The sequence below is a fragment of the Corvus hawaiiensis genome, chromosome 37 (genome assembly GCF_020740725.1).
Source record: "Corvus hawaiiensis isolate bCorHaw1 chromosome 37, bCorHaw1.pri.cur, whole genome shotgun sequence".
Lineage (NCBI taxonomy): Eukaryota > Metazoa > Chordata > Aves > Passeriformes > Corvidae > Corvus > Corvus hawaiiensis.
Genome location: NC_063249.1, coordinates 70188 through 96729, shown reverse-complemented (window position 1 = coordinate 96729; position 26542 = coordinate 70188). Strand labels below are relative to the sequence as shown.

The window sequence follows — 26542 nt, the reverse complement described above, 5'->3', positions numbered from 1 at the left end:
GGCTCTGAGCAACAACGTCTGCAGTGGGACAGGAAACTCAGAGCTGATGGGAACAAACTTTCTGGCTGACTTGAGAGGCCCCGACAAAGCTGAGTGGTTTCCCTGCCGTCCCCCAGCCCTTGCTGGCCCCCAGGGGCTGATGGCATTTGTGCTCACTCAGGTTCATCTCCCCACAGCAACAGCGTGGGGTGTTCACGCCTGGGCTGTGCAGTGCAAACAGGGGCTCCTGAGCCAGTCGTGCCGTGTGTGTGCCTGCAAGGATCCAGCCCCTCTCGGAGCTGGGGAGAGGCCAGGGCTGCAGAGGGGGGATGTTGCTGGCAGCTGCATGAGGCCGCTCTGGGACGCTGCCCTGGGGTGTCCAGCGCAGGGGGGATGGATCAGCCCCTGCTCTGCTGCTCCTTCCCGGCTCCCCCAGGGACCCTGCAGAGCACCAGCCATGCTGGTTGCCCCCACCCTGCCCACGGCCACCCTGGGGCTGCTCACGGGGGTTTTCTCTGCTCAGCACTGGCCTGGGCTGCTCTTGAGAGAGCCTGGGCAAGGAGCCTGCAGCCCCCAGGCCCTGCCCTGAGGCGTCAGCGCTGCCCCAGCAGTGCCCATGGCCTGTCCCTGCTGCAGCCCCGGCACTGCCAGCCCAGGGCTGGGAGCGAGCCCCAGAGCACTCAGGCCCTGCAGCAACACGAGGGCCAGGAGGGCAGCGGGGCAGTGGCACGGGAGCAGCACTGGCAGCACCAAGGGCTGCTGCTCCTGGCCACAGCTGCTGTGCCCCCCTGATCTGCCCCCAGCTCTGCACATAGACATTGCTGCTGCAGCTCCACACAAGGCAACTAAAGGGGCATCTCTGCTGGAAACTTTGCTGGCAGATCCTTGAGTTCATTTAAAGGCACCGAGAGCACAGCTCCTCACTGACACAGGCTGGGGCCACAGCCAAGGTGCAGAGAAACAAAAGGAGAAACGGAAGAAAGATTGCCCTTGCTTTGTGGACAACAATAAATAACTGAAGGCAGAAAAAATAACCCCAGAACCAAACCAACAAGAACGATCAAAGACGAGTTTTATTACAAGTGATTTGCAAAAATTGGCAACCAGTTTAATGTTTCTTAAACCGTCCAGCGATCAGTGTCCACACTGCAGCCTTGAGCTCCTGGTTCCTCAGGCTGTAGATGAGGGGGTTCAGGGCTGGAGGCACCACCGAGTACAGAAGTGACAGGGCCAGATCCAGGGATGGGCAGGAGATGGAGGGGGGCTTCAGGTAGGCAAAAAAGGCAGTGCTGAGAAACAGGGAGAGCACGGCCAGGTGAGGGAGGCAGGTGGAAAAGGCTTTGTGCCTTTGTCCCTGCTCAGAGGGGATCCTCAGCACAGCCCTGAAGATCTGCACATAGGAGAAAACCATCAACACAAAACAGCCAAAATACAGAAAAGCACTCAGCACAATAAGCACAAGCTCCCTGACGTTGGAGTGTGAGCAGGAGAGCTTGAGAATGTGTGGGATTTCACAGAAGAACTGGCCCAGGGCATTGCCCTGGCACAGGGGCAGGGAAAATGTATTGGCCGTGTGCAGCAGAGCATAGAGAAAGGCACTGGCCCAGGCAGCTGCTGCCATGTGGGCACAAGCTCTGCTGCCCAGGAGGGTCCCGTAGTGCAGGGGTTTGCAGATGGACACGTAGCGGTCGTAGCACATGACAGTGAGGAGATAAAACTCTGCTGTGATGAAAAAGGCAAAGAAAAACACCTGAGCAGCACATGCTGAGTAGGAGATGCGCCTGGTGCCCCAGAGGGAATTGTGCATGGCTTTGGGGACAGTGGTGCAGATGGAGCCCAGGTCGGTGAGGGCCAGGTTGAGCAGGAAGAAGAATATGGGGCTGTGCAGGTGCTGGCCGCAGGCTACGGCACTGATGATGAGGCCGTTGCCCAGGAGGGCAGCCAGGGAGATGCCCAGGAAGAGGCAGAAGTGCAGGAGCTGCAGCTGCCGCGTGTCTGCCAATGGCAGCAGGAGGAAGTGGCTGATGGAGCTGCTGTTGGACATTTGCTGCCTCTGGCCATGGGCATCTGTTCTAGGAGGAGACAGTGACAAGTCAGGGGGACTTTCCTGGGCAATGCCCAAGCCCTTTCTCCCAGCCCTGCCCCTGCTACTCTGAGCCATCCAATTTTCCTCTCTCAGAGCCCTTCCCTCAGCCCCGTGCCTGGAGCTCTGCTGGGATCTGGCCCCGTTGCCGTGACGAGCAGGGGCTGTGCCCGTGGACACCGAGGAATCAGCTCTGCTCTGCAGCAGTGGGGTCATGGGACAGGGGGACAGGGGCCAGTCCTGGGCTTGGACTTTGTCAAACAGAACTGCTCCTGAGGCAGAGGAGCTGGGCAGCATCTCCTGTGCCAGGGCGAAGGAACGGTGATGGCCAAAGGCACTTACAGAGGGTTTCCTGCTGTGCCCAGGGAGAGCAGAGAGAGCTGAGCAATGCAAGAGCATTGGCTGGAACTCAGGGAAGGGTGAGAGGAGCTGCTCTGTCGCTCCATCTGTCCCCAGCTGCCCTTCCTGAGATCGAGGGCAGTCACTGTGCTCCCCTGAAAATCAGCCTGGCACAGCTGAGAGCAGAGGGACCCAGAGCAGAGCAAAGTGGCTCAGCCTTTCTCAGAGTCTCAGCCCCACTGCTGGCCAAGGACACTCCCGGCCCCAGTGTCCCCTGGCAGGCAGCTCACAGCTGGGATGGCATCCCGAGGGCACAGCGAGGGTCCTGTCCATGGCCCTGCTGGAGGAGAGCTGGCTCATTGCCAGCCTCCCAGCCCGGCCTGCCCAGAGCTCCCGGGGCACAGGGAGCTGGGACACCCCATTGCTGTGCTCAGCCTGCACAGGAGGAGCCCCAGGGCTGGGCCTGAGCCTGCAGCTGGAAGTGCCATTCCCAGAGAGCCCCTGAGCAGCGCCAGGAGCAGCTGAGCAGGGCAAGGACAGAGAGCCGGGCCCTGAGGAAAAGCCTTTCCCTGCGCAGCGCTGCCCAGCCCCTCCCGGGCAGCACCAGGGCAGGACAGTCGCCCTCAGGCCCCGGGCAGCAGGAACGGGCCCGTGGCCGCAGAGATGCCCTTCATCTCTGGTGCTGCTCTGCTGGCCCAGGAGGGCACTGAGGGCCCCGAGCCCCCGGGCTGAGGGCCCCGAGCCCCCGGGCTGAGGGCTGTGCTGGCTGCGAGGGGACACCGGAGCTGCGCTGCTCAGAGCACTGTCTGCACTGCAGGGCAGCGCCGGGAGCTGCCACAGCTCCCCTCAGCAGGGCTGCCCTCAGCGCTGCCTCCCTCCCTCCCTGCCCACGGCTCTGCTGCTGGAGCTGTCCCAGCCGGGAGCTGCTCCTGCGGCCCGGGCTCCATCCCTGCCGCTGCTGCCGGAGCCCAGCCCGGCCCCTGGGCCAGCCCTGCCCGGCAGCCGCTCGGGGCTGCGGGGATTCAAGAACAGCTCCCCCCGGCCTGGGCACCATGGAAAGGTGATGCTGGCTGCATCTGGAGGCTGGGGAGGTGCAGGCACTTGCTGAGGCTCCCAGGAATCCTCAGCGTGATGCTTTAAGAGCCTCAGGCCCTGCTCTGCCCTGCACAGCTGAGTTTCCATTCCCACCAAGCTGAGCCTGGGAGAAGTGGGAGCACAGATTGAGGAAAGCAGAGACTCAAGCAGAAATCCCATGCCCTGAATGTGCTCATGAAAAGCCCCTCAGGAATGAGCTGGGCGTGAGCTGGAGCTCTGAGAAGCCCTGGCCCCACAGCAGCCTCTCCACAGCAGCAGGACCTGCTCTGCAGGAGTCACTCCTTGCAGCCACAGCTCCCCTCCAGCGCCCATGGGGAGCTCCCAGGCAGGCTGAGAGCTGCCCCTGGCAGGTGGCAGATGCCCTGGCCTGGCAAAGAGCCCTCAGGGCTGCAGGAGCTGCTCTGCAGGACAGCCCTGGGCACCCCTGGCTGCTGCTCCACCTTCACAGCCTGCAGCCGGCCCTGGCAGCAGGAGCCGTCCTGCCCTGTCCCTCTGACGGTGCCCAGGGCAGCCCCGCTCTGCAGCACATCCTCCCCCAAGCCAGGAACGGCAGCAGAGCCATCCTCACAGCCATGGCAGCTGTATCATGGGCCAGCTTTAGAAGATCCCTGCAGCCAGAGGCTCACTGTGTCAGGAGTGGGGAAGATTTCTCCATGAATAAGCTCAGAATGGTCCTTCCAGCCGCTTTAAGCCTCTGTCTGCTTCACTCCTCTCAGGTACCTGCAGGCAGTGCCCTGAGCCCTGCTGGGCTGGGAAAGGAGCTGCTCATTAGGAGAAACGTCTTTTTGGTTGCCAGGAGCTGCCGCTGTGCCAGGAGCCCGGCCCAGCTCAGCAGCACAGACACAGCACAGGGACTGTAATGACCCTCTCGGGGCTCTGGTGTTGTTTACACTGGTCTCAGTCCCTGAGAGAGTGGTCCAAAAAACTTCTCAACAACTCAAAGTTAAACACTGAAGTTTCTTGAAGTTTTAATGGGTGCCACTGAGGAACAGGACTGAGAAAGTGTCCCCAGGTTCCAGTCAGAGCAGAACACTGCAGGCAGTGATGACAGGGGGGGACAAGCAAGGGAAAGGTGTCTCTGATGCTGAGCAAACGTGGATGTGTTTCAGGAATGCAAAGGGCCAAGGCCTGAGCCCCAGCCCCTGGCAAGGCAGATCCTGTCCCTCCCTCAGTGCTCAGGGCTCTTGCCGGGGCACTGGGATGTGGGGATGGGCAGTGCCAAGGGCAGCACCATGGGGCGGCCCCTGCCAGGCTGCTGAGCAGGGACAAGGAGGCCCTGAGGCCCCAGGGCTGCAAGGGTCACTTGTCTCCTGCTGGCCTCAGGGCCAGGGCCAGCAGCCGTGGCCCAAGTGCTGCACAAGTTGGCTCTGTCAGGGCCTTGCAGCTGCTGCCCATCCCTCTGCCCTCTCCAGCCCAGGCTGTGCCACGCTGTCCCTGCCCTGCGCCTCTGTCCCTGCAGGCTGTCCTCATCCCCCTGGCTGCCCCACCTGGCTGGCCCCTTCCTTTGCTGGCAGCTCTGCCTCCTGCCTGCCTCTGCCTTGGCACACAAAGCCTTGCGCTTGATACCAAAAGGGTTCATTCCATTTTTACTGTGTCTGTGAACTTTTAGCAGAGGAACAAGGCATGCAGGGGCTGCTTTCCCAGCAGGGACGGTTGGAAGAGAAGAAGAAGACATCTGGCTCAAGGGTGCAGCGCTAGAAAAAACAAGGACTGAATCTGGGAACTTGGGGTGGGTTTTAAGGAAATGGGTGAATTGTAATACACATGTAGCGACTGTATGCGAGCAACACACTTGTAGAGTCACGTGTCCACGTAAGGTTAGGAGTTATCCCCTGCCGGAGCTCAGGCCTGAATAAATGATGCTCTCTTTAACACCAAATTAGTGTTAAGGAGTCTTTTGCTGATATTTCGGAGATTTGGTGACAGTGGGGCCTCACAGAACCACAGAGTAAACTGTGACAACATGGAACCTCATGGAACCAAGGGGCCATTTTGACACTTTGTTGCCTCATGCAAGTAGGAGCCATTGTGACACAGTGGGGCCACATGGAGCCAAGGGGCCACTGTGACACTGAGAAACCTCATGGAAGCAAAAGTACATTGTGACAGACAAAGGCCTCGTGGAACCAAGGGTCCATTGTGACACTGTGGGGCCTTGTGGAACCAAGGAGAACATTGTGACACAACAGGGTCGCATGGAACCAATGGTCCATTGTGACAATGCAGACCCAAGGAGACCATGGTGGCACTGTGGAACCAAGGAGATGGTTGTTGACAGTATGAACGCTCATGGAACCATGAGCCACGGTGACACAGAGTGGCCACATGGAGCCAATGGGCCATTGTGACTCTGCAGATCCAAGGAGACCCTTGTGACTGAGGAACCTCATGGAACCAAGGGTCCATTGTGACACTGTGGGGCCCTGTGGAACCAAGGGGACCACAGTGACATTGCAGGGCTTCATGGAACAATGGAGACCATTAGGACACTTTGGGACCCACTGGAACCATGGGGCCATTGTGACACTGCAGAGCCTCCTATAACCAAGGGGCCATTATAGCACGGCAGGGCCTCATGGAATCAAGGGGACCATTGTGACCCTGTGGGGCTCCATGGGACCAAGGGTCCATTCTGACACCGTGGAACCAAGGAGACCATTGTTACACTAAAGGGCATCATGGAACCAAGGAAGCCATTGTCAGGAAAATTAATCCACAAACACCAGAGGTTTATGTCCACAAAGGAGACAGAGGAGTCCCATTACTGTATTTGAATAAAGGGAGAGGCCATGGGGCATTCCCCTGGTGTCATACATGAACTCCCTAATTAGCTTGGTCTTTGCATGTTAAGTGTTTTGATTAGTTAATTTTGGGTTACACAACTTTAATTGAGTGTTAATGTTCACCCATCAGTCCAGGTACAAATATCAAGTTCTGCTATTAGTGTTTTCACTTGTTCAAAGCAGCTTATCTGCACCAGTTCCAGTTAAAATCCCCTAGTTAAAAGTGTCCCAGTTAAAATTCCCTTTCCAACTTTAAAAAAGTTGTTTTTCTCATGTTCTCTGTATACTTTTGCAAATGTTTTAAGATGTGTTGGATGTATTTTAATATTTATTTTAAGGGTTTCTACTTTGCTCAGAACCAGCTCCAAACCCCAGTTTCTAACAGCCAACAGCCAGTTTTAGACCTTTAGCCGTTGGTCGGTAAGTAAGCTCCATGGCAACCTGAATCTTAATAAGGACATGTTACCACTCTTACTCCAGCTGCTACTACCCCCCCGACAACGACGAGCTATTGGTAGACAGAGATAATCTGTCAAAAGGGAAGCACCAATCACTTAGGACCAAAGGGGTGTGCCATGGGCGGTCCGTGGGCGGACTGGGGTGGAGCAAGGGTACTATAAAATACTGAGTCAGCCTCAGAGCAGGGGCAGACCACTGCAGGTTTAGCTGTAGTGGGTGCCAGTGCTGGGCACTTAAGACTTACTGCTATTTAGGAGCCTTCAATAATTTTTCTCTGACTTTTGGGTTAGCTAAAAGTCAGCCCAGCACTGCAAGTTTTCCACCGGAGGTCCAGTGCGGTCTAAGCCCAAAGATCTCTAATCTCTGCGTTCCCGGAAATACCTCTTGAGCCACTAGGATCCCAAATTTTGATATTTTCCTGATTTTTATAATTTTTCAATTTCTCTGTTTTAATAAATTATTTTAATTTTCCTAAGAGTTGTCTCGTTTCTCACACCTGGGGTCTGTCAAGTTGTTAGAGGATGCAGCCTCCTTTCTCTCCTGATTTCCTGGCTGCATTTCCCTCTCTCTTTGCCCTTTGGCTGAGGTACTTGAGAGGTACAGACTTCCCAAATCACTTAACACAGATCCCATCTAATGTATACCCCTCCCTTTTTTTTTTTCCAATGGAATTTATGGTTCTGGCCATTGCTTATTCATTTCTCAGTATCCATCTTTACCTATCAGCACACCCCACAGTTTGTAAAGACAAGTCCCTCTCACTCCTTTCATCAATCAGTGGAATTCTTCCCACTGTTTCTTTGACCTCTCAGTATCTGGCTTTTACCTATCAGCAGACCCACAGTTTGTTTGTAAAGACAAATTGATCTCATTCCTTTCACCACTGTGAGCCAGTGGGGCTTCATGGAACCATGCAGACCATTGTGACACTTGGAGGCCTCGTGGAACCTAAGGACCATTGTGGCCCTGCAGGGCCTTGTGGAACCAAGGGCACAACAGTGACCCTGTGAGGCTCCAAGGGACCAAGGGGGCATTCTCACACTGCAGAGCCAAGGGTCCATTGTGGCACAGTGGGGCCTCGTGAAACCAAAGGGCCATTTTGACGCTTTGAGGCCTTGTGAAACCAAAGGACCCTTGTGGCACTTCAGGGCCTTGTGGAACCAAGGCGACCATAGTGACACTGTGGGGCTCAATGGAACCAAGGGGCCCTTGTGACACTGTGGGGTCTCATGGAACCAATGGTCTACTGTGACCCTGCAGGGCCTTATGGAATCACGGAGATTGTTGTGACACCACAGGCCCCATGGAACCAAGGGGCCATTGTGACACTTTGCGGCCCCATGGAACCAAGGAGTCCATTGTGACACTACAAGGCCTCATGGAAGCAAGGAACCATTGTGACACTCCGGGACCTTCTCAGGCCAAGGGGGCGTTGTGTTGCTGTGTGGCACCATGGAACCAAGGAGAGCATTGTGACACTCCAGGGCCCCATGGAACTAAGGATTCATGTAACGGTGTGGGGACTCATGGAATCAAAGGTCCATGGTGATATTGCAGGGCCTCATGGAATTTTGAAGACCATTATGACACTTGAAGGCCTCCTTGAATCAAGGGGCTGTGAATGACTTTGTGGAACCAAGGAGACCCTTCTGACACTGTGAATCCCCATGGAACCAAGAGTCCATTGAGATACTGTGGTACCAAGGAGACCCCTGTGACACTGCAAGGCCCCATGGGAAGAGAGTGGGAACCACTGGGACACTGTGGGGTCCCATGGAAACAAGGGGCCAGTGTGACATAGTGAGGCCTCATGGAACCAAGGACCCAATATGACACCAACATTGTGACACTGCGGGGCCCCGTGGATCCGAGGGAACAGGTAACAGGCGTGGTTGGCTTGGTCTGACTGCTCCAACTGAGCTTGGCATGTCAAGGGTCTCTTTCATGTGCCCCTGAAACACTGGGGCTCTGGGCTTTCCTTCAAAGGGAAAAGAACTGTTCTTCTCATCCAGGTGCCCATGGCTGAAATGGGATTCTGCCTCCAAAATTCCCTGTATCCAGGGATTGCTCCCAGACAAAAGCTGCCAGTGCCAACAAGTCTGGCTGCCCTTGGCTTCCTGAGAGCTGGCTCTCACCTGCCTTCACACACTGGGGCTCTGGGCTTTCCTTCCTATAGAAAAGAACTGCCCCCCCTGTCCAGGCACCCATGGCCAAAACTGGTACTTCTCCTCCAAAATTGCCTATATGCAAGGGTTTCTCCCAGACAAAAGCTGCCAGGACAGACAGCTCTGGCTGGACTTGGCCTCTGGTTGTTGCCTCTACTCGGCCCCTGAAACACCAGGGCTCTGTGCTTTCCTTCCTATGGGAAAGAACTGACCTTCTCATCCAGGTGTTGGGAGAGTCCCAGACTGGTCAGGCTCAGCAGGGAAGGGCATGTGGCAAATCCTCCTGCAGCCATTGCAGGCCCTGGCAGGACAAGGCAGGGATTGCAGAAGCCCTGTGGGAGGGCAAAGAAGGGCATGTTGTGTGCCCAGACTCCAGCCAGGCCTGTGCCAGGCTCTGCTGGGGTCTCCTCAGAGCCAGGTTGGTGGGAGCTGGGCTGAAGAAGTGGAACATGGGGTGGGTGGGAATTGGGCTGAACAATGAGGGTCAAATGTCATCCATGGTCCAGAGTCCTCTTGGCAGCCACTCCCTGGTGACAGCCCTCAGTGGCCAGCCCTTGAGCACCACTGTGGAACATTTCTATTATCTCTACAATGGGATGAAATGCACTTTCAACGCCTTTGTGGATGCTGCCAAGTTGCAGGGAGTCTGTGACCAAACTCATCTAGTTAATGGTGACTGCAAAACATAATTGGGCAAGAGGACTGAGTTGGATCAATTTCTCTTGCCATCAGGTTCCAACCGAGCCACAAGAAAAGGAAGAAAAACCTTATGTATCAAAAGAAAGGCAGTTCAATAGGGAAAAAATCAAAACCCAACCAAAAATACCAAAGCAAACCCACCCACAACCACACAAAAACCCCACAAACAAACCAACCACAAAAAGCAAAAGCCACAAACAGAAGCAAAGCAACTGCACAGGAAATCTCCTATCAGCGGAAAATGTTCAAGCACCTTGTGGCAGGAGAGGGTTCTGTATGTGTAAGTGCTGTTTGAAAGAAAAATGTCTTAAAAAAGAAATTAATGCCCTCCACCTCCTGCTTCTCTCAGTTCATTGCTGATCATGGTGTGACACGGAATGGAACATCCCTTGGGTCAGTCCAGCCCAGCTGTCCCATCCCTGTTCCCTTGGGAACACTTGCTCACCCCAAACCCATTGGCTGGGGGGGGTTGCAGATACCCCTCATGTGGGGCGAGCACTGTGACAAGGACAGTAGGACAGAACAACACTAACTCTGATCAAGGACAGTAGGACAGAACAGCAGAGCCTTGGAGAAATAGATAGGACTTGTGATAAGGGGTACACCGATGTCCAATAAAGGAAGTGGGGATAGCTAACGAATATGTAATCAGTGTGTCTGATATAAACTCTGTTCACTCCATGCTCAGTGCACTCAAATGCATGAAGGATCACCTGTGTGACCACCATGCTGTAATAAAGAATAGCTGCTTTCAAATCCTCCAAACTGTGTGAGAAGGTTTCTCTCCAGCAGATTTCAGTAGCAGTGGTGCCCTTGACTCCATGATGCCCCACAGTTTCACAATGGCTCCTTGGTTTCAGGAGGCCCTGCTGTATAACAATGGAGCCTTGGTTCCCTTAGGGTCCATACTGTCCAAATGGCCTCCTTGGTTCTGCTCTGCCACAATGCTCTCCTTGGTTCCACGAGGCCTTGGTGTGTCACAACAGCCCCTTGGTTCCATGAAGTGCCGTAGTGTCCCCGTGGTCTCTTGGATCCGCAGTCTCGCAATTGGTTTCAAGCAGCCCCGCTGTGTCACAATGAATATTTGGTTCCACAGGGCCCTGCAGTGTCACAATGGCCCCTTGCTTCCATGAGGCCTCGCTGTATAACAATGGCCCCTTGGTTCCATGAGGTTTGTACCGTCAACAATGGTCTCCTTGGTTCTGTAGTGTGAAAATGGCCCCTTGGTTCCATAAGGTTCCTCAGTGTGGTCTCCCTGGCTCCCTGAGGTTCTGCAGTGTCACAATGTCCCATAGTTTCCATGAGCTTCATTGCTATCAACAATGTCCTTTTTTCCCTTGAGGCCCACAGTGTCACAATGGCTCCTTGCTTCCATAGGTTTTCGATTGTAACAATGGACTCCTTGGTTCTGTGAGCTACCCTGCTTTTTGCAGAGGTGTCTTTGGTTCCAACAAGGCCCCGCTGTGTCTCAGTGCACCCTGGGTTCCATGCGCATCTGGAGTATCACAAAGGCTCCTTGGTTCCACGAGGTCCTGCTGTGTCGCAATGGATCCTGTGCTCCAGGAGGCCCTACAAAGTCATCATGGAGCCTTGATTCCATGTGCTTCCATTGTGTCCCAGTGGTCACCTTGGTTCCACGAGTTTCCTTAGTGTCACAATGCTCTCCATGCTTCCATGATTCCCCACAATGTCACAATGCTCTCCATTGCTCCATTAGGCCCTGCTTTGCCACAATGGTCCCTTTGTGTCCATGAGGCCCCGCTGTGTCCCAATGGACGGATGGTTCCATGAGGTTCCTTGCTGTCCCCAGGGTCTTCTTGAATCCGCAGTGTAACAATGGACCATTGGTTCCATGCGGCCTCACTGTGTCACAATGGGCTCCTTGATTCCATGATTCCCCACGGTGTAACTAAGTCAAGGTTCTAAAAGGTTAAAATTCTAACTTAGAGTTAGAAGAAATTTTTATTAATTAAGTTATAGAGTAGAGAAACGAAAGGTAGATTCCTAAGCCAGAGCTAAGGGATGTATTATTTGCCATGATATTTTATTTAAAGTTTTGTTTGTAGAAGGAAACAGAATAAATGAACTGTCATCAAAACAAATTGAAACTAATTGAAACCAATAGAATTATGAACAGCACCTGGGTGTCATAATAATTAATCCAAAGTAGGAGATCTTGGGCTGCGCCAAGAGGTCATGAAGGCCTGCCAACAGCAAGAAGGTAAAAAGGTCACTGTGAGGAAGACATTCCTGACTTCATCTTTCAGGACCACTGACCCAATTGGAGACCACCGACCCAATTCAAGAGAGAAACTGCACATGTGTGAAAGACCAATGATCTCATTTTAATACGAAGCAGAGGATGGGCGGTGCTGGGGTCATCCATATGTAGAAGATGTAAAACTTTGAGTAATAAATAGAGAACGGAGAACCTTGTCCTTGGCTGTCATGTCTTTAGGAGGCTGCTCCCATGCTGCCCGCCGGTGCCTGAATAAACACACCACTTTCTAACTTTAATTAGTTAGAGGGTCTTTTGTCCATGGATATCGGGATTTAACAAATCATTCTGGCGAGCCAGCCAGGAGAAAGTTCTGTTTGGCTGTGAGACCAGCCCGGGCTGGTGAACCCCTCGGGGCGCCCCCGGGATATTCCTGGAGAGAGGGCTCTGCTGCCAGGATTGTCCATCCAGCAACAGACAAGGACTCCTGACTACTGAAACTCCGGACAATACGGTGTGTTTAAAGAAACTCCTGGAACAGTAGAACAGTGACCTGTAAGGCGTACGCGTGGTCATGAAAGGCCGTTGGTCAGTCGGAGGGAGACGTCCCACGCACAGCTGGTGCCTGTGTAGTGTGCCTGCAAGCTGCACTGGTGTCCAGTGGCCGGCTAAAGGCCACTTGTGGAGCTGCGGTGCCGGGCCGGGGAGGCTCAGGCAGTGCCTGTCGGCAGAGGGGATTTTGCCATTTGTTGTGCCGTGGAGGGCTTGGTTTTGGTTTGCTGGCAATTCGGGGCTAGCAGTTTTAAAGGTAAATCCCTGTTTGTAGTGCCGTAGAGAGCACGGGTTGCCAGCAGGGGTTAGCGGTTGTTGTGCTGTTGAGGGCACGGGTGTTTATGTTGTGGGGAGCATGTTTTAACTGTGTGAACTGATGTGTGAGGGTTTGTTGAGATGTGCTTAGCACGGAGCAAGAGAAGAGTTTGGAGCCACAACGAGGCGGCCGGAGAAAGACGAAGCATGTATGGTGAATGTTTGAAAGTGGACGCTGTGTGCTGTGTTTTTTACTGTAATTGTGGGGTGTATATCTGGTTATGAGGGGACGGTATCGGCTGTAACACCCGGTGTTCACGCTAAAAGGGCCCGGACCCTAAGAAGCGATAGACACAGCGTTGCTGTCTGAGGTGCATTTTACAGGTAACACCGCCAGGCTGTGTCAAAAGTTATAATTGCAGCCGAAGCAGAAAGTAAGTTTAGGTTTGAGTTGTGTTGGTAAATTGCCCAAGTCATAACAAAAGTGAGTTTTGTACCAGACGTTATTATTGTTTTGTAACCCGGTGCAGAAAGTGTAGTCAGTATTGACAGCCCCTTAAGTTGATTTTAACCTGAGCTGTGGACTGTGCAGAAAGGGCTGTAAGAGAAAGTAATAGGAAGCAGCCAGAGTAAAGAGATCCCTCAAACCAGTCCTCTAAGATGTATTCTGACACACTGGAAAGAATTAGTGGGTTGTGGTGGTACAGAAAACAACAAGACTCTTCTCAAGTTTTGCACACAATGGTGGCCACTTTATAAGCTCAAAGAAGGTGTCAGATGGCACCAGGTGGAACTGTAGATTATGAGACCCTATGACAGCTTATGCTTTTTTTGAGAGGAGAGCAGAGATGGGAAGAAGTAACCTATGCTGATTTATTTTTCTCCCTCTGAAACCACCCCGAGTGGCAGAGGGACTGTGGAATGAAGCCCCATTCCTATCCCTTAGTATTGGCCCTAGAAAAGGATAATAAAATTAATAAGGGAAAGCCTAAAGGATGTTGCAGAACCTGTTCAAGAAACCAACGCTGCACACACCCTGATAAAGTGTATCCAGCTGACTCACTGGAGCAAGAGCTGGGGGATTTGTTTAAACCACCTCCTAAAAGAGAGGAATTGACTCCTACGTCACCCCCTCCATCTCATTTCCCAGGGGACCAACTCCTATCCCAGCTCCTATCTCACCCCCCACTTTGATCTCGATCCCAACTCCAGCTTATGTTTCATCCCCCACTCAATTAAAGCTATTACCACCTCAACTCCAGCTCCAGCTATAAGTACAGCTGAATCAACTCCAGTCCCAACTTCAGCTTCCGCTTCATTTTCCACTTCTCCTATACCCACTTGAAAAAGGACCCCTAAAGCTCTACTACTGCCCAGCAGTGACAATGAGGGGGAAGAGCTGCTTTCCCCAGAGGGCCCTGTAGCGTCCCGGACCTGGAAACGAGCTAAAGAAATCCTACAAGCACCTTTGAGAGAGGCAGTAAGTTCTGAGGGAAAAACAATGTCAGTTAAAATCCCTTTTTCTACAGTAGATCTGGAGGCTTGGGAAAGATTGCTAAACGTTATCGGGGTGACCCAATAGGTGTTGCAAAGAAATTTAGATTCATGGTTAAACAACATAGACCTGACTGGTGAGATCTTCAAATTTTGCTATATGCCCTTACAGAGACAGAAAAACGCTTAGTTTTGAAAGCAGCAGGGAGTTTAGCAGAGGACGCTTGCAAAATAACCCAAAAGAGAGTTAAGGATGTTTTTCCTCTCCAAGATGCGCAGTGGGATCCTAATGATGACAGTGACATGGAAAGATGAGAGGGTTCCCAAGATTTCATAGCAAAGGCACTGGAGAGGGCAGTTCCTAAAACCATGAACTGCTCAGCCCTATATGCAATTAAGCAAGGTCCCTCTGAAACACTCTCTGAGTTTTTAGGACATTTGTGAGATGCAATGCGTCGTCATACGACATTAGACCCCAAATCTGAGGAAGGGAGGCAACACCTGGTGAGTTTATTTTTAGGACAATCTACACGGGACCTTCAACACAAACTTCAGAAAATACAGGACCAACAGCACGGGATTTAGAGACTTTGCTAGAAGGAGCATGGAGTGTTTTTAGCAGTAGAGAAGAAGGATGTAAGCAAGGGATGAGGAAATTAATAGCAATAGTAAAAGAAAAAGAAGGTGGGGAACATGGGCAAGGACCACCCCGGTTAGGGAGAAATCAGTGCGCTTTTTGCAGGGAAATCGGACATTGGAAGAACCAGTGCCCAGAACGAAGAAAAGGCGATCATCAAAGAAGAGAAGAACAAAAGAGGGAGGGAGTGGCTGCTCGTGCTAAAGAAGACTGAAGGGCACTGGAGATTCCCAGCCTAGGGGACCCTCTGGTTCTAATTAAATTAGGGAACCAAGAGAAAGAAATGGAGTTTTTAATAGACACAAGGGCAACATCCTCAGTGCTAAATAAAGCTTTAATGCCAAGAACAAATGATTCTGTTGCAGTGAGGGGAGCAACTGGTCAATGTGAAAGAGCACACTTCTGCAAACCATTGCAATAGAAACTTGGGAGACAACGGGGAATTCCTACGTTTTTATACATGCCTAATGCTCCATCAGCACTTTTGGGAAGAGATTTACTGGAGTAACTAGAGGCAAAAATAGTATTTAAAAATGGAGAAGTTCCTTTGGAGGTTCAAGATCAACAATCCATAGAATTGTTAAGTCTGATGTTGACAGCAAATGAAACCAAAGTTGAAAATGAAGAAGAGACTAGCAAGAAAATCATAGATCAAGTATTCCCTGGGGTATGGGCTTCTAACATAGCAGGGAGAGCAAAGAATGCACTCCCTGGACAAGTTAAGCTTAAGGAAGGAAAACACCCAGTTAGAGTTAAACAATATCCTTTGAAGAAGGAAGACAGGGAAGGAATTAGCCCTGTAATTGAAAACTTTTTGCAGCTAGGACTTTTGAAAGAGTGCCAATCTGAATTGAATCCTCCCATTTTACCTGTCAAAAAGTCTGATGGATCATACCGAATAGTACAGGATTGAAGAGCTGTTAATAAAATAACCGAGGACTGTCGGGGTCTCCTCCCCCTGCCATGTAGCCCTGGGAGAGGGGTCCTGGGACAGAGATGGGGTTTCCCTGCCCCTGGTCAGCCTCGTTCCCCATTGGTTGTTTTGTGTTCCCCTGCACGGGCAAGGACCCTCGGGTCCGGGGATTGAGGAGTTCCTCGGCAGAGCCCCGGCCATGCGGCTGGAGAAATAAACATCTCTCTTCAACATCTGTCATGAATCGGTCCACACATATTTCTTTTCCATGGGAGTCCTTGATTGATATGCCTGTTACAGTATCCTCACTGTAACAAATGGTGTGGAATTGAGAGCAGAACCATCCCCGATCCCTAAGCGACTGATGTGTGAATAAAGAAACTTTGGATTCCTCTTCCTGTTTTTGTTTTGCTATTCCATCTCTAAACTATGGAGGAACCGTGGGAAGACTCTTGGCTCTCAGAGCCGCATATGGACATTTATCTTAAACTTAAAATGATTCTTGAACAACGATTTGTAAATTTTAGCTTAGTTCAAGCTCAAAAAGAACTGAAACACTTCCTGGCATGGTTGTTTAAGAACTCCTTCTATGTTTCTTGGGATTTAATTCTTACCAAAGACTTTTGGAACAGCATTTGGACACAGTTTATTTTTGAGTCAAAATATATGCCGATGGAAGAATATTTTCGTGAATATTATTTAATTACCGAGACTGTTGAGCAATGTCAGCTGTGTCTTGGTGAAGGGAAGCGTGCCTCAGAGACCGTGTGTCCTCGCCCATGTGCATCGAGTGCTCTCCGAGCAGTAGCGAGGCAGTTCCCACGCGCGGGCGGAGCGGCGCGAGCTGCAGTGTTGGCGGTGGAGCGAGGCGCGGTGGGAGCAGCGCGACCCGGAGGTGCCCGCCCGGCCCCGCACAGCGCGTGGTGGAGTGAGCCCCATGAACGCCCGACCCAGAGGGGCGGTGCGTGGGCGGCAGCGGGCGGCGGTAGCGGTGGAGCGGAGCCGCGCCCAGCCGAAACGCGCGCTGGAGCAGGGCACGGGGGAGTCGTCGCTTGGGGACCCGGCCAAGACGTGGATGCAGCGCCTGGCATCAGCAGCGAAGCTGCGACCAGAGGAGGCGACGCACAGAGAACTGAGCGGCGCGGCCCGGCCTGGCCCGCACGGCCCCGAATGTGACCCCGGGAAGAGCGCGCAGGCACGAGCAGCTCCGGCAGCCCTGGCAGCACTAGCAGCCCTGGCAATTCCAACATGGGAGTCAGCAAAAGAGAAAGCAAGAACGCAGCGAGACAGAAAACAGCAGCCACTCGGAAAAAGGAAAATACTGTTGTAGCTAAGGTTTTAGGAATAGTAAAATGGTATAATGTTAAACAAAAGTGTGGTTTTATAACGAGATGTGACAACCAGCAAGACATATTCATTCATAGAACTGCTATTAAAAAGAATAACCCTGAAAAATGCATCCCAAGCTTGGGAGATGGAGAGGTGGTGGAATTCAAAATGGTACAAGGTAGAAAAGGGTTACAAGCATCGCAGGTCACTGGGCCTGATGGTGTTCCTGTAAAAGGCAGTATATATGCTAAAAATCGCAGTCATGTTAGACAATATCTCCATTATAAGCCCCCCCTACAGTCTCCCTTTCCTAATCCCACCTTTCCCTTCTACCCTATATCCTATTACCCCCAGTGTATTCCCAATCCGTTTTTTCAGCCATGGTTTCCCTCACAAAACCATACCTTTGCCAATTGTTTCCCCAAAAATCCCTTTCCAATGCCGAGTGGGGGATGACAAGGGGAAGAAATGAAACCCTCTCCTGCCCCAGTTTCCCCACAAAGCATGCTCAGAGAGTTCTGTCTCCCTTCTGTCAGCCCTAAGATGTTCCACAGAATCTCTTTGGACATTTAAAGACTCAGGAGGGTGGCTTGTTTTGTTTTGAAACTGTTCTTGTTGTTTTCAATGTTAAGTTTTACATCTCTTTTATTAAAATAAAACGGGTGAAATGTCGGGGTCTCCTCCCCCTGCCATGTAGCCCTGGGAGAGGGGTCCTGGGACAGAGATGGGGTTTCCCTGCCCCTGGGCAGCCTCCTTCCCCATTGGTTGTTTTGTGTTCCCCTGCGCGGGCAAGGACCCTCGGGTCCGGGGATTGAGCAGTTCCTCGGCAGAGCCCCGGCCATGCGGCTGGAGAAATAAACATCTCTGAAACATCTACCAAGAGTCTGTCCATAGATATATTTATTTTCTACGGGCCTCCTGGTTTGATACATCGCGTTACAGTATCCCCACTGCAACAAGCCTGATCCCTAAATGGGAGTTCAGAATAAAAAAGGGAGAATTTTGTCCCAGAAAGGGGACTTTGGAGCCAAAAAGAGGCAGTTTAGATCAAAAACATAGGAGTTTGGGCCCACAAAGGGGGAATTTTGGTCCATAAAAGGGGAATTAGGGTGCCCAGATGGGAAGTTTGGACCCAAAAAGGGACAGTTCAGCCCAAAACTGGAAGTTTGAGCACCAAAAAGGGGCAGTTTCAGCCTAAAAAGGGGAGTTTGGACTAAAAAAAAAAGGGACTCTGACCCCTAAAAAGGGGAATTTGGCCTCAAAAAGGACGAGTTTGGTCCCAAGCGGGGGACTTTGGACCCAAAAAAGGACAGTTTGGATCCAAAACATGGGAGTTTGTGCCCAAAAAGGGAGAAATTGGGGAAAAAAAGGGGCATTTGGGTGCCCAGATGAGAAGTTTGGACCCAAAAAGGGGAGTTTGGCCCCCAAAAGGGACAGTTTGTCCCAAAGCTGGGGGTTTGAGCACCAAAACGGGGCAGTTTCGACCTAAAAAGGGGAGTTTGGATTAAAAAAACCCTGGGACCCTGACCCCTAAATGGGAGTTCAGCATCAAAAAGGGGGAATTTTGTCCCAAAAAGGGGACTTTGGAGCCAAAAAGAGGCAGTTTGGATCCAAAACATGGGTGTTTGTGTCCAAAAAGGGAGAATTTGGGGAAAAAAAGGGGCATTTGGGTGCCCAGATGGGAAGGTTGGACTCAAAAGGGACAGTTTGGCTCAAAGCTGGGGGTTTGAGCACCAAAAAGGGGCAGTTTTGAACTAAAAAGGGGAATTTGGATTTAAAACAGTGGGACTCTGACCCCTAAAAGTTCAACCTAGGGGACCCAATGAGATCCAGGGGGGAAATTTGGGGCTGAGAAGGGCCATTTAGGAAGAAAAAGGGGAGTTTGGCTCCCCAAAATAGGCATTTGGATCCAAAAAAGGGAGAATTTGGGGCCGAAAAAGGGGAATTTGGGGGTCCAGATGAGAAGTTTGGACTCAAAACGGGGGGTTTGGCCCCAAAAGGGACAGTTTGGCCCAAAGCTGGGGGTTTGAGCACCAAAAAGGGGCAGTTTCGACGTAAAAAGGGGAGTTTGGATTAAAAAAACCTCAGAGACTGACCCCTAAATGAGAGTTCAGCATAAAAAGGGGGAATTTTGTCCCAAAAAGGGGATTTTGGAGTCAAAAAGGGGCAGTTTGGATCAAAAAAAAATGGGAGTTTGTGTCCAAAAAGGGAGAATTTGGGGCCAAAAAAGGGGAATTTGGGTTCCCAGATGGGAGTTTGGACCCAAAAAGGGAGAATTTGGCCCAAAGCTGAGGGTTTGAGCACCAAAAAGGGGCAGTTTCAACCTAAAAAGGGGAGTTTGGATTTAAAAAAAATGGGAGCCTGACCCCTAAAAAGGGGAATTTGGCCTCAAAAAGGACGAGTTTGGTCCCAAAAGGGGACTTTGGAGCCAAAATGGGGCAGTTTGGATCCAAAACATGGGAGGTGCCTTAACCTCAGCTTGAGCACAAATTTGGGTTATGTTAAAGTCAAGTTTAAAATCTTTAACTGTACATCTTTCTATTTTAAGTCTGAACTCAGAACAGCCAGTTAAGCATTTGTCACAGCATTCTGGGCCAATTTGGGTAAATTTCACGGGTTCTTGGTGAGCCCCATGGAATCCATCTTGAATGAATGCATATTCACATCCCCAGACGTTCCTTCCTTCCCAAACAGTCGCATTTGTAATTTTTAACATCTGACTCAGGGACCGACGAGAGTGAAAGTCATAAGCTTTCCTTTGGCATTTCTGTACACCAGTCACCTTATATGCATGCAATGTTGCATTTCCTTCAGTAGCTATGGCTACAACAATAATCACAAAAATTGCCATTTTCCAAATGATGCTCATTTGACTATTCATTTTAAAAGGTGTTAAGCTATGCTAACATTTCACCCACACTCTCTTCACTTTCCTGAGTAAGTTTTAATTTCAGTTCATTGTCACTCAGCGTGAATTTCCAGAATCTTTCAGGAGCCTTCTTCACTCGGGTATGATGAATCCAGGCAGCTTGTTCTTTGATCCTGATTGCAGGAAAGGTGGTCAGGAGCACCTGGAATGGTCCTTCCCACTGTGGTTCTGGGGTCTTTTCTGCAAAAGATTTCACATATACATAATCTCCGGGTTGTACATCATGTAATGCTCCGTCTGATTCTCTGTTTCGAGCCCTAGCTGCATGTTCTTCAATTTCTTTGAGCTGTTTGTTTAGGGCCATCATGTATTTGTGTAGGGTTTCCTCCCCTACTTGGGTGGGGGTGATGCCTTCTTGGACCCTGCATGGCCTCCCATACAATATTTCAAATGGACTCAATTTCTCTTTTACTCTCGGCTTGGTTTGAATTCGTAATAATGGCAATGGAAGAACCCGAGGCCAAGGTAATTTTGTCTCTTGTCTAAATCTTGTAACTTGCTGCTTAATCAAAAGGTTCATTTTCTCTACTTGGCCACTTGACTGAGGATGATCTGGAGTGTGGAGTTCCCAATCTCTGCCTCAGTGGTGATTAATTTGCTGCACAATTTTTGAAATAAAGTGTGGCCTCTATCTGAGGACATTGTGGCTGGGACTCCAAAATGCGGTGTTATTTCCTGTAACAATACTTTTGTTACTTCTCGTGCTTTGGCAGTTCTGGTGGGGAAAGCTTCTGGCCATCCTGAAAAGGAATCTGTTAGCACCAACAGGTACCGATCTCCCCCTTTCCTGGGCAGCTCTGAGAAATCAATTTGCCATTGCTGCCCAGGTCCATGAGGCCCCGCAATATCACCATGGACCTTTGATTCCATGAGTCCTCACACCATTACATGAATCCTTAGTTCCATGGGGCCCTGGAGTGTCACAATGCTCTCCTTGGTTCCATGGTGCCACACAGTGACACAACGGCCCCTTGGCCCGAGAAGGTCCCAGAGTGTCCCAATGGTTCCTTGCTTCCCTGAGGCCTTGTAGTGTCACAATGGACTCCGTGGTTCCATGGGGCCGCAAAGTGTCACAATGGCCCCTTGGTTCCATAGGGCCTGTGGTGTCACAACAATCTCCGTGATTCCATAAGGCCCTGCAGGGTCACAGTAGAAGATTGGTTCCATGAGACCCCACAGTGTCACAAGGGCCCCTTGGTTCCATTGAGCCCCACAGTGTCACTATGGTGGCCTTGGTTCCACAAGGCCCTGAAGTGCCACAAGGGTCCTTTGGTTTCACAAGGCCTCAAAGTGTCAAAATGGCCCTTTGGTTTCATGAGGCCCCACTGTGTCACAATGGACCCTTGGTCCCATGGAGCCCCACAGGGTCGCAATGGTCCCCTTGATTCCATGAGGCCCTGCCGTGCTATAATGGCCCCTTGGTTATAGGAGGCTCTGCAGTGTCACAATGGCCCCACGGTTCCAGTGGGTCCCAAAGTGTCCTAATGGTCTCCACTGTTCCATGAAGCCCCTCAATGTCACTGTGGTCCCCTTGGTTCCACAGGGCCCCACAGTGTCACAATGGACCCTTGGTTCCATGAGGTTCCTCAGTCACAAGGGTCTCCTTGGATCTGCAGAGTCACAATGGCCCATTGGCTCCATGTGGCCACTCTGTGTCACAGTGGCTCATGGTTCCATGAGCGTTCATACTGTCAACAACCATCTCCTTGGTTCCACAGTGCCACCATGGATCCTTGGATCTGCACTATGACAATGGACCATTGGTTCCATGGGGTCCCACAGTGTCACTGTTGACTCCTTGGTTCTGTGAGGCCCCGCTGTCATCAAATCTCCGAAATATCAGCATAAGACTCCTTAGCACTAATTTGGTGTTAAAGAGAGCATCATTTATTCAGGCCTGAGCTCCAGCAGGGGATAACTCCTAACCTCACGTGGACACGTGACTCTACAAGTGTGTTGCTCGCATACAGTCGCTACATGCGTATTACAATTCACCCATTTCCTTAAAACCCACCCCAAGTTCCCAGATTCAGTCCTTGTTTTTTCTAGCACTGCACCCTTGAGCCAGATGTCTTCTTCTTCTCTTCCAACCGTCCCTGCTGGGAAAGCAGCCCCTGCATGCCTTGTTCCTCTGCTAAAAGTTCACAGACACGGTAAAAATGGCATGAACCCTTTTGGTATCAAGCGCAAGGCTTTGTGTGCCAAGGCAGAGGCAGGCAGGAGGCAGAGCTGCCAGCAAAGGAAGGGGCCAGCCAGGTGGGGCAGCCGGGGGGATGAGGACAGCCTGCAGGGACAGAGGCGCAGGGCAGGGACAGCGTGGCACAGCCTGGGCTGGACAGGGCAGAGGGATGGGCAGCAGCTGCAAGGCCCTGACAGAGCCAACTTGTGCAGCACTTGGGCCACGGCTGCTGGCCCTGGCCCTGAGGCCAGCAGGAGACAAGTGACCCTTGCAGCCCTGGGGCCTCAGGGCCTCCTTGTCCCTGCTCAGCAGCCTGGCAGGGGCCGCCCCATGGTGCTGCCCTTGGCACTGCCCATCCCCACATCCCAGTGCCCCGGCAAGAGCCCTGAGCACTGAGGGAGGGACAGATCTGCCTTGCCAGGGGCTGGGGCTCAGGCCTTGGCCCTTTGCATTCCTCAAACACATCCACGTTTGCTCAGCATCAGAGACACCTTTCCCTTGCTTGTCCCCCCCTGTCATCACTGCCTGCAGTGTTCTGCTCTCACTGGAACCTGGGGACACTTTCTCAGTCCTGTCCCTCAGTGGCACCCATTAAAACTTCAAGAAACTTCAGTGTTTAACTTTGAGTTGTTGAGAAGTTTTTTGGACCACACTCTCAGGGACTGAGACCAGTGTAAACAACACCAGAGCCCCGAGAGGGTCATTACAGTCCCTGTGCTGTGTCTGTGCTGCTGAGCTGGGCCGGGCTCCTGGCACAGCGGCAGCTCCTGGCAACCAAAAAGACGTTTCTCCTAATGAGCAGCTCCTTTCCCAGCCCAGCAGGGCTCAGGGCACTGCCTGCAGGTACCTGAGAGGAGTGAAGCAGACAGAGGCTTAAAGCGGCTGGAAGGACAATTCTGAGCTTATTCATGGAGAAATCTTCCCCACTCCTGACACAGTGAGCCTCTGGCTGCAGGGATCTTCTAAAGCTGGCCCATGACACGGCTGCCATGGCTGTGAGGATGGCTCTGCTGCCGTTCCTGGCTTGGGGGAGGATGTGCTGCAGAGCGGGGCTGCCCTGGGCACCGTCAGAGGGACAGGGCAGGACGGCTCCTGCTGCCAGGGCCGGCTGCAGGCTGTGAAGGTGGAGCAGCAGCCAGGGGTGCCCAGGGCTGTCCTGCAGAGCAGCTCCTGCAGTCCTGAGGGCACTTTGCCAGGCCAGGGCATCTGCCACCTGCCAGGGGCAGCTCTCAGCCTGCCTGGGAGCTCCCCATGGGCGCTGGAGGGGAGCTGTGGCTGCAAGGAGTGACTCCTGCAGGGCAGGTCCTGCTGCTGTGGAGAGGCTGCTGTGGGACCAGGGCTGCTCAGAGCTCCAGCTCATGGCCAGCTCATTCCTGAAGGGGCTTTTCATGAGCACATTCAGGGCATGGGATTTCTGCTTGAGTCTCTGCTTTCCTCAATCTGTGCTCCCACTTCTCCCAGGCTCAGCTTGGTGGGAATGGAAACTCAGCTGTGCAGGGCAGAGCAGGGCCTGAGGCTCTTAAAGCATCACACGGAGGATTCCTGGGAGCCTCAGCAAGTGCCTGCACCTCCCCAGCCTCCAGATGCAGCCAGCATCACCTTTCCATGGTGCCCAGGCCGGGGGGAGCTGTTCTTGAATCCCCGCAGCCCCGAGCGGCTGCCGGGCAGGGCTGGCCCAGGGGCCGGGCTGGGCTCCGGCAGCAGCGGCAGGGACGGAGCCCGGGCCGCAGGAGCAGCTCCCGGCTGGGACAGCTCCAGCAGCAGAGCCGTGGGCAGGGAGGGAGGGAGGCAGCGCTGAGGGCAGCCCTGCTGAGGGGAGCTGTGGCAGCTCCCGGCGCTGCCCTGCAGTGCAGACAGCGCCCTGAGCAGCGCAGCTCCGGTGTCCCCTCGCAGCCAGCACAGCCCTCAGCCCGGGGGCTCGGGGCCCTCAGCCCGGGGGCTCGGGGCCCTCAGTGCCCTCCTGGGCCGGCAGAGCAGCACCAGAGATGAAGGGCATCTCTGCGGCCACGGGCCCGTTCCTGCTGCCCGGGGCCTGAGGGCGACTGTCCTGCCCTGGTGCTGCCCGGGAGGGGCTGGGCAGCGCTGCGCAGGGAAAGGCTTTTCCTCAGGGCCCGGCTCTCTGTCCTTGCCCTGCTCAGCTGCTCCTGGCGCTGCTCAGGGGCTCTCTGGGAATGGCACTTCCAGCTGCAGGCTCAGGCCCAGCCCTGGGGCTCCTCCTGTGCAGGCTGAGCACAGCAATGGGGTGTCCCAGCTCCCTGTGCCCCGGGAGCTCTGGGCAGGCCGGGCTGGGAGGCTGGCAATGAGCCGGCTCTCCTCCAGCAGGGCCATGGACAGGACCCTCGCTGTGCCCTCGGGATGCCATCCCAGCTGTGAGCTGCCTGCCAGGGGACACTGGGGCCGGGAGTGTCCTTGGCCAGCAGTGGGGCTGAGACTCTGAGAAAGGCTGAGCCACTTTGCTCTGCTCTGGGTCCCTCTGCTCTCAGCTGTGCCAGGCTGATTTTCAGGGAAACACAGTGACTGCCCTCGATCTCAGGAAGGGCAGCTGGGGACAGATGGAGCGACAGAGCAGCTCCCCTCACCCTTCGCTGAGTTCCAGCCAATGCTCTTGCATTGCTCAGCTCTCTCTGCTCTCCCTGGGCACAGCAGGAAACCCTCTCAAAGTGCCTTTGGCCATCACCATTCCTTAGCCCTGGCACAGGAGATGCTGCCCAGCTCCTCTGCCTCAGGAGCAGTTCTGTTTGACAAAGTCCAAGCCCAGGACTGGCCCCTGTCCCCCTGTCCCATGACCCCACTGCTGCAGAGCAGAGCTGATTCCTCGGTGTCCACGGGCACAGCCCCTGCTCGTCACGGCAACGGGGCCAGATCCCAGCAGAGCTCCAGGCACGGGGCTGAGGGAAGGGCTCTGAGAGAGGAAAATTGGATGGCTCAGAGTGGCAGGGGCAGGGCTGGGAGAAAGGGCTTGGGCATTGCTCAGGAAAGTCTCCCCTGACTTGTCACTGTCTCCTCCTAGAACAGATGCCCATGGCCAGAGGCAGCAAATGTCCAACAGCAGCTCCATCAGCCACTTCCTCCTGCTGCCATTGGCAGACACGCGGCAGCTGCAGCTCCTGCACTTCTGCCTCTTCCTGGGCATCTCCCTGGCTGCCCTCCTGGGCAACGGCCTCATCATCAGCGCCGGAGCCTGCGGCCAGCACCTGCACAGCCCCATGTTCTTCTTCCTGCTCAACCTGGCCCTCACCGACCTGGGCTCCATCTGCACCACTGTCCCCAAAGCCATGCACAATTCCCTCTGGGGCACCAGCCGCATCTCCTACTCAGGATGTGCTGCTCAGGTGTTTTTCTTTGCCTTTTTCATCACAGCAGAGTTTTATCTCCTCACTGTCATGTGCTACGACCGCTACGTGTCCATCTGCAAACCCCTGCACTACGGGACCCTCCTGGGCAGCAGAGCTTGTGCCCACATGGCAGCAGCTGCCTGGGCCAGTGCCTTTCTCACTGCTCTGCTGCACACGGCCAATACATTTTCCCTGCCCCTGTGCCAGGGCAATGCCCTGGGCCAGTTCTTCTGTGAAATCCCACACATCCTCAAGCTCTCCTGCTCACACTCCAGCTCCCTCAGGGAACTTGGGATAATTGTGTTCAGTGTCTGTTTGCTATTTGGATGTTTTGTGTTCATGGTTTTCTCCTATGTGCAGATCTTCAGGGCCGTGCTGAGGATCCCCTCTGAGCAGGGACAAAGGCACAAAGCCTTTTCCACGTGCCTCCCTCACCTGGCCGTGCTCTCCCTGTTCCTCAGCACTGCCTTTTTTGCCTACCTGAAGCCCCCCTCCATCTCCTGCCCATCCCTGGATCTGGCCCTGTCACTTCTGTACTCGGTGCTGCCTCCAGTCCTGAACCCCCTCATCTACAGCCTGAGGAACCAGGAGCTCAAGGCTGCAGTGTGGACACTGATCGCTGGACGGTTTAAGAAACATTAAACTGCTGGCCAATTTTTGCAAATCACTTGTAATAAAACTCGTCTTTGATAGTTCTTGTTGGTTTGGTTCTGGGGTTATTTTTTCTGTCTTTAGTTATTTATTGTTGTCCACAAAGCAAGGGCAATATTTCTTCCTTTTCTCCTTTTGTTTCTCTCCACCTTGGCTGTGGCCCGAGCCTGTGTCAATGAGGAGCTGTGCTCTCGGTGCCTTTAAATGAACTCAAGGATCTGCCAGCAAAGTTTCCAGCAGAGATGCCCCTTTAGTTGCCTTGTGTGGAGCTGCAGCAGCAATGTCTGTGTGCAGAGCTGGGGGCAGATCAGGGGGGCACAGCAGCTGTGGCCAGGAGCAGCAGCCCTTGGTGCTGCCAGTGCTGCTCCCGTGCCACTGCCCCGCTGCCCTCCTGGCCCTCGTGTTGCTGCAGGGCCTGAGTGCTCTGGGGCTCGCTCCCAGCCCTGGG

At 53.1% G+C, this 26542-nt stretch overlaps 2 protein-coding genes across 2 annotated transcripts in view; one reads left to right on the top strand and one right to left on the bottom strand.

The window, feature by feature from the left end:
• Nucleotides 1-26138, top strand: part of LOC125319229 (olfactory receptor 14I1-like) — a 55221-nt gene extending 29083 nt beyond the window's left edge. The window contains exon 2 of the mRNA XM_048290341.1: nucleotides 25124-26138. Coding sequence (XP_048146298.1) covers nucleotides 25147-26085 — 939 coding nt within the window. The 5' untranslated portion in view covers nucleotides 25124-25146 and the 3' untranslated portion in view covers nucleotides 26086-26138. The remainder of the gene's footprint in view (nucleotides 1-25123) is intronic.
• LOC125319230 (olfactory receptor 14I1-like) lies at nucleotides 1035-2044 on the bottom strand. The gene has a single exon (XM_048290342.1). The coding sequence runs from the start codon at nucleotides 2021-2023 to the stop codon at nucleotides 1088-1090; it is 936 nt and encodes a 311-aa protein (XP_048146299.1). The 5' UTR covers nucleotides 2024-2044; the 3' UTR covers nucleotides 1035-1087.
• Nucleotides 26139-26542: the final 404 nt, after the last annotated feature.

Coding starts and splice junctions, on each gene's coding strand:
- LOC125319230 (XM_048290342.1), bottom strand. CDS start 2,023: ATGTCCAACAGCAGCTCCATCAGCCACTTCCTCCTGCTGCCATTGGCA.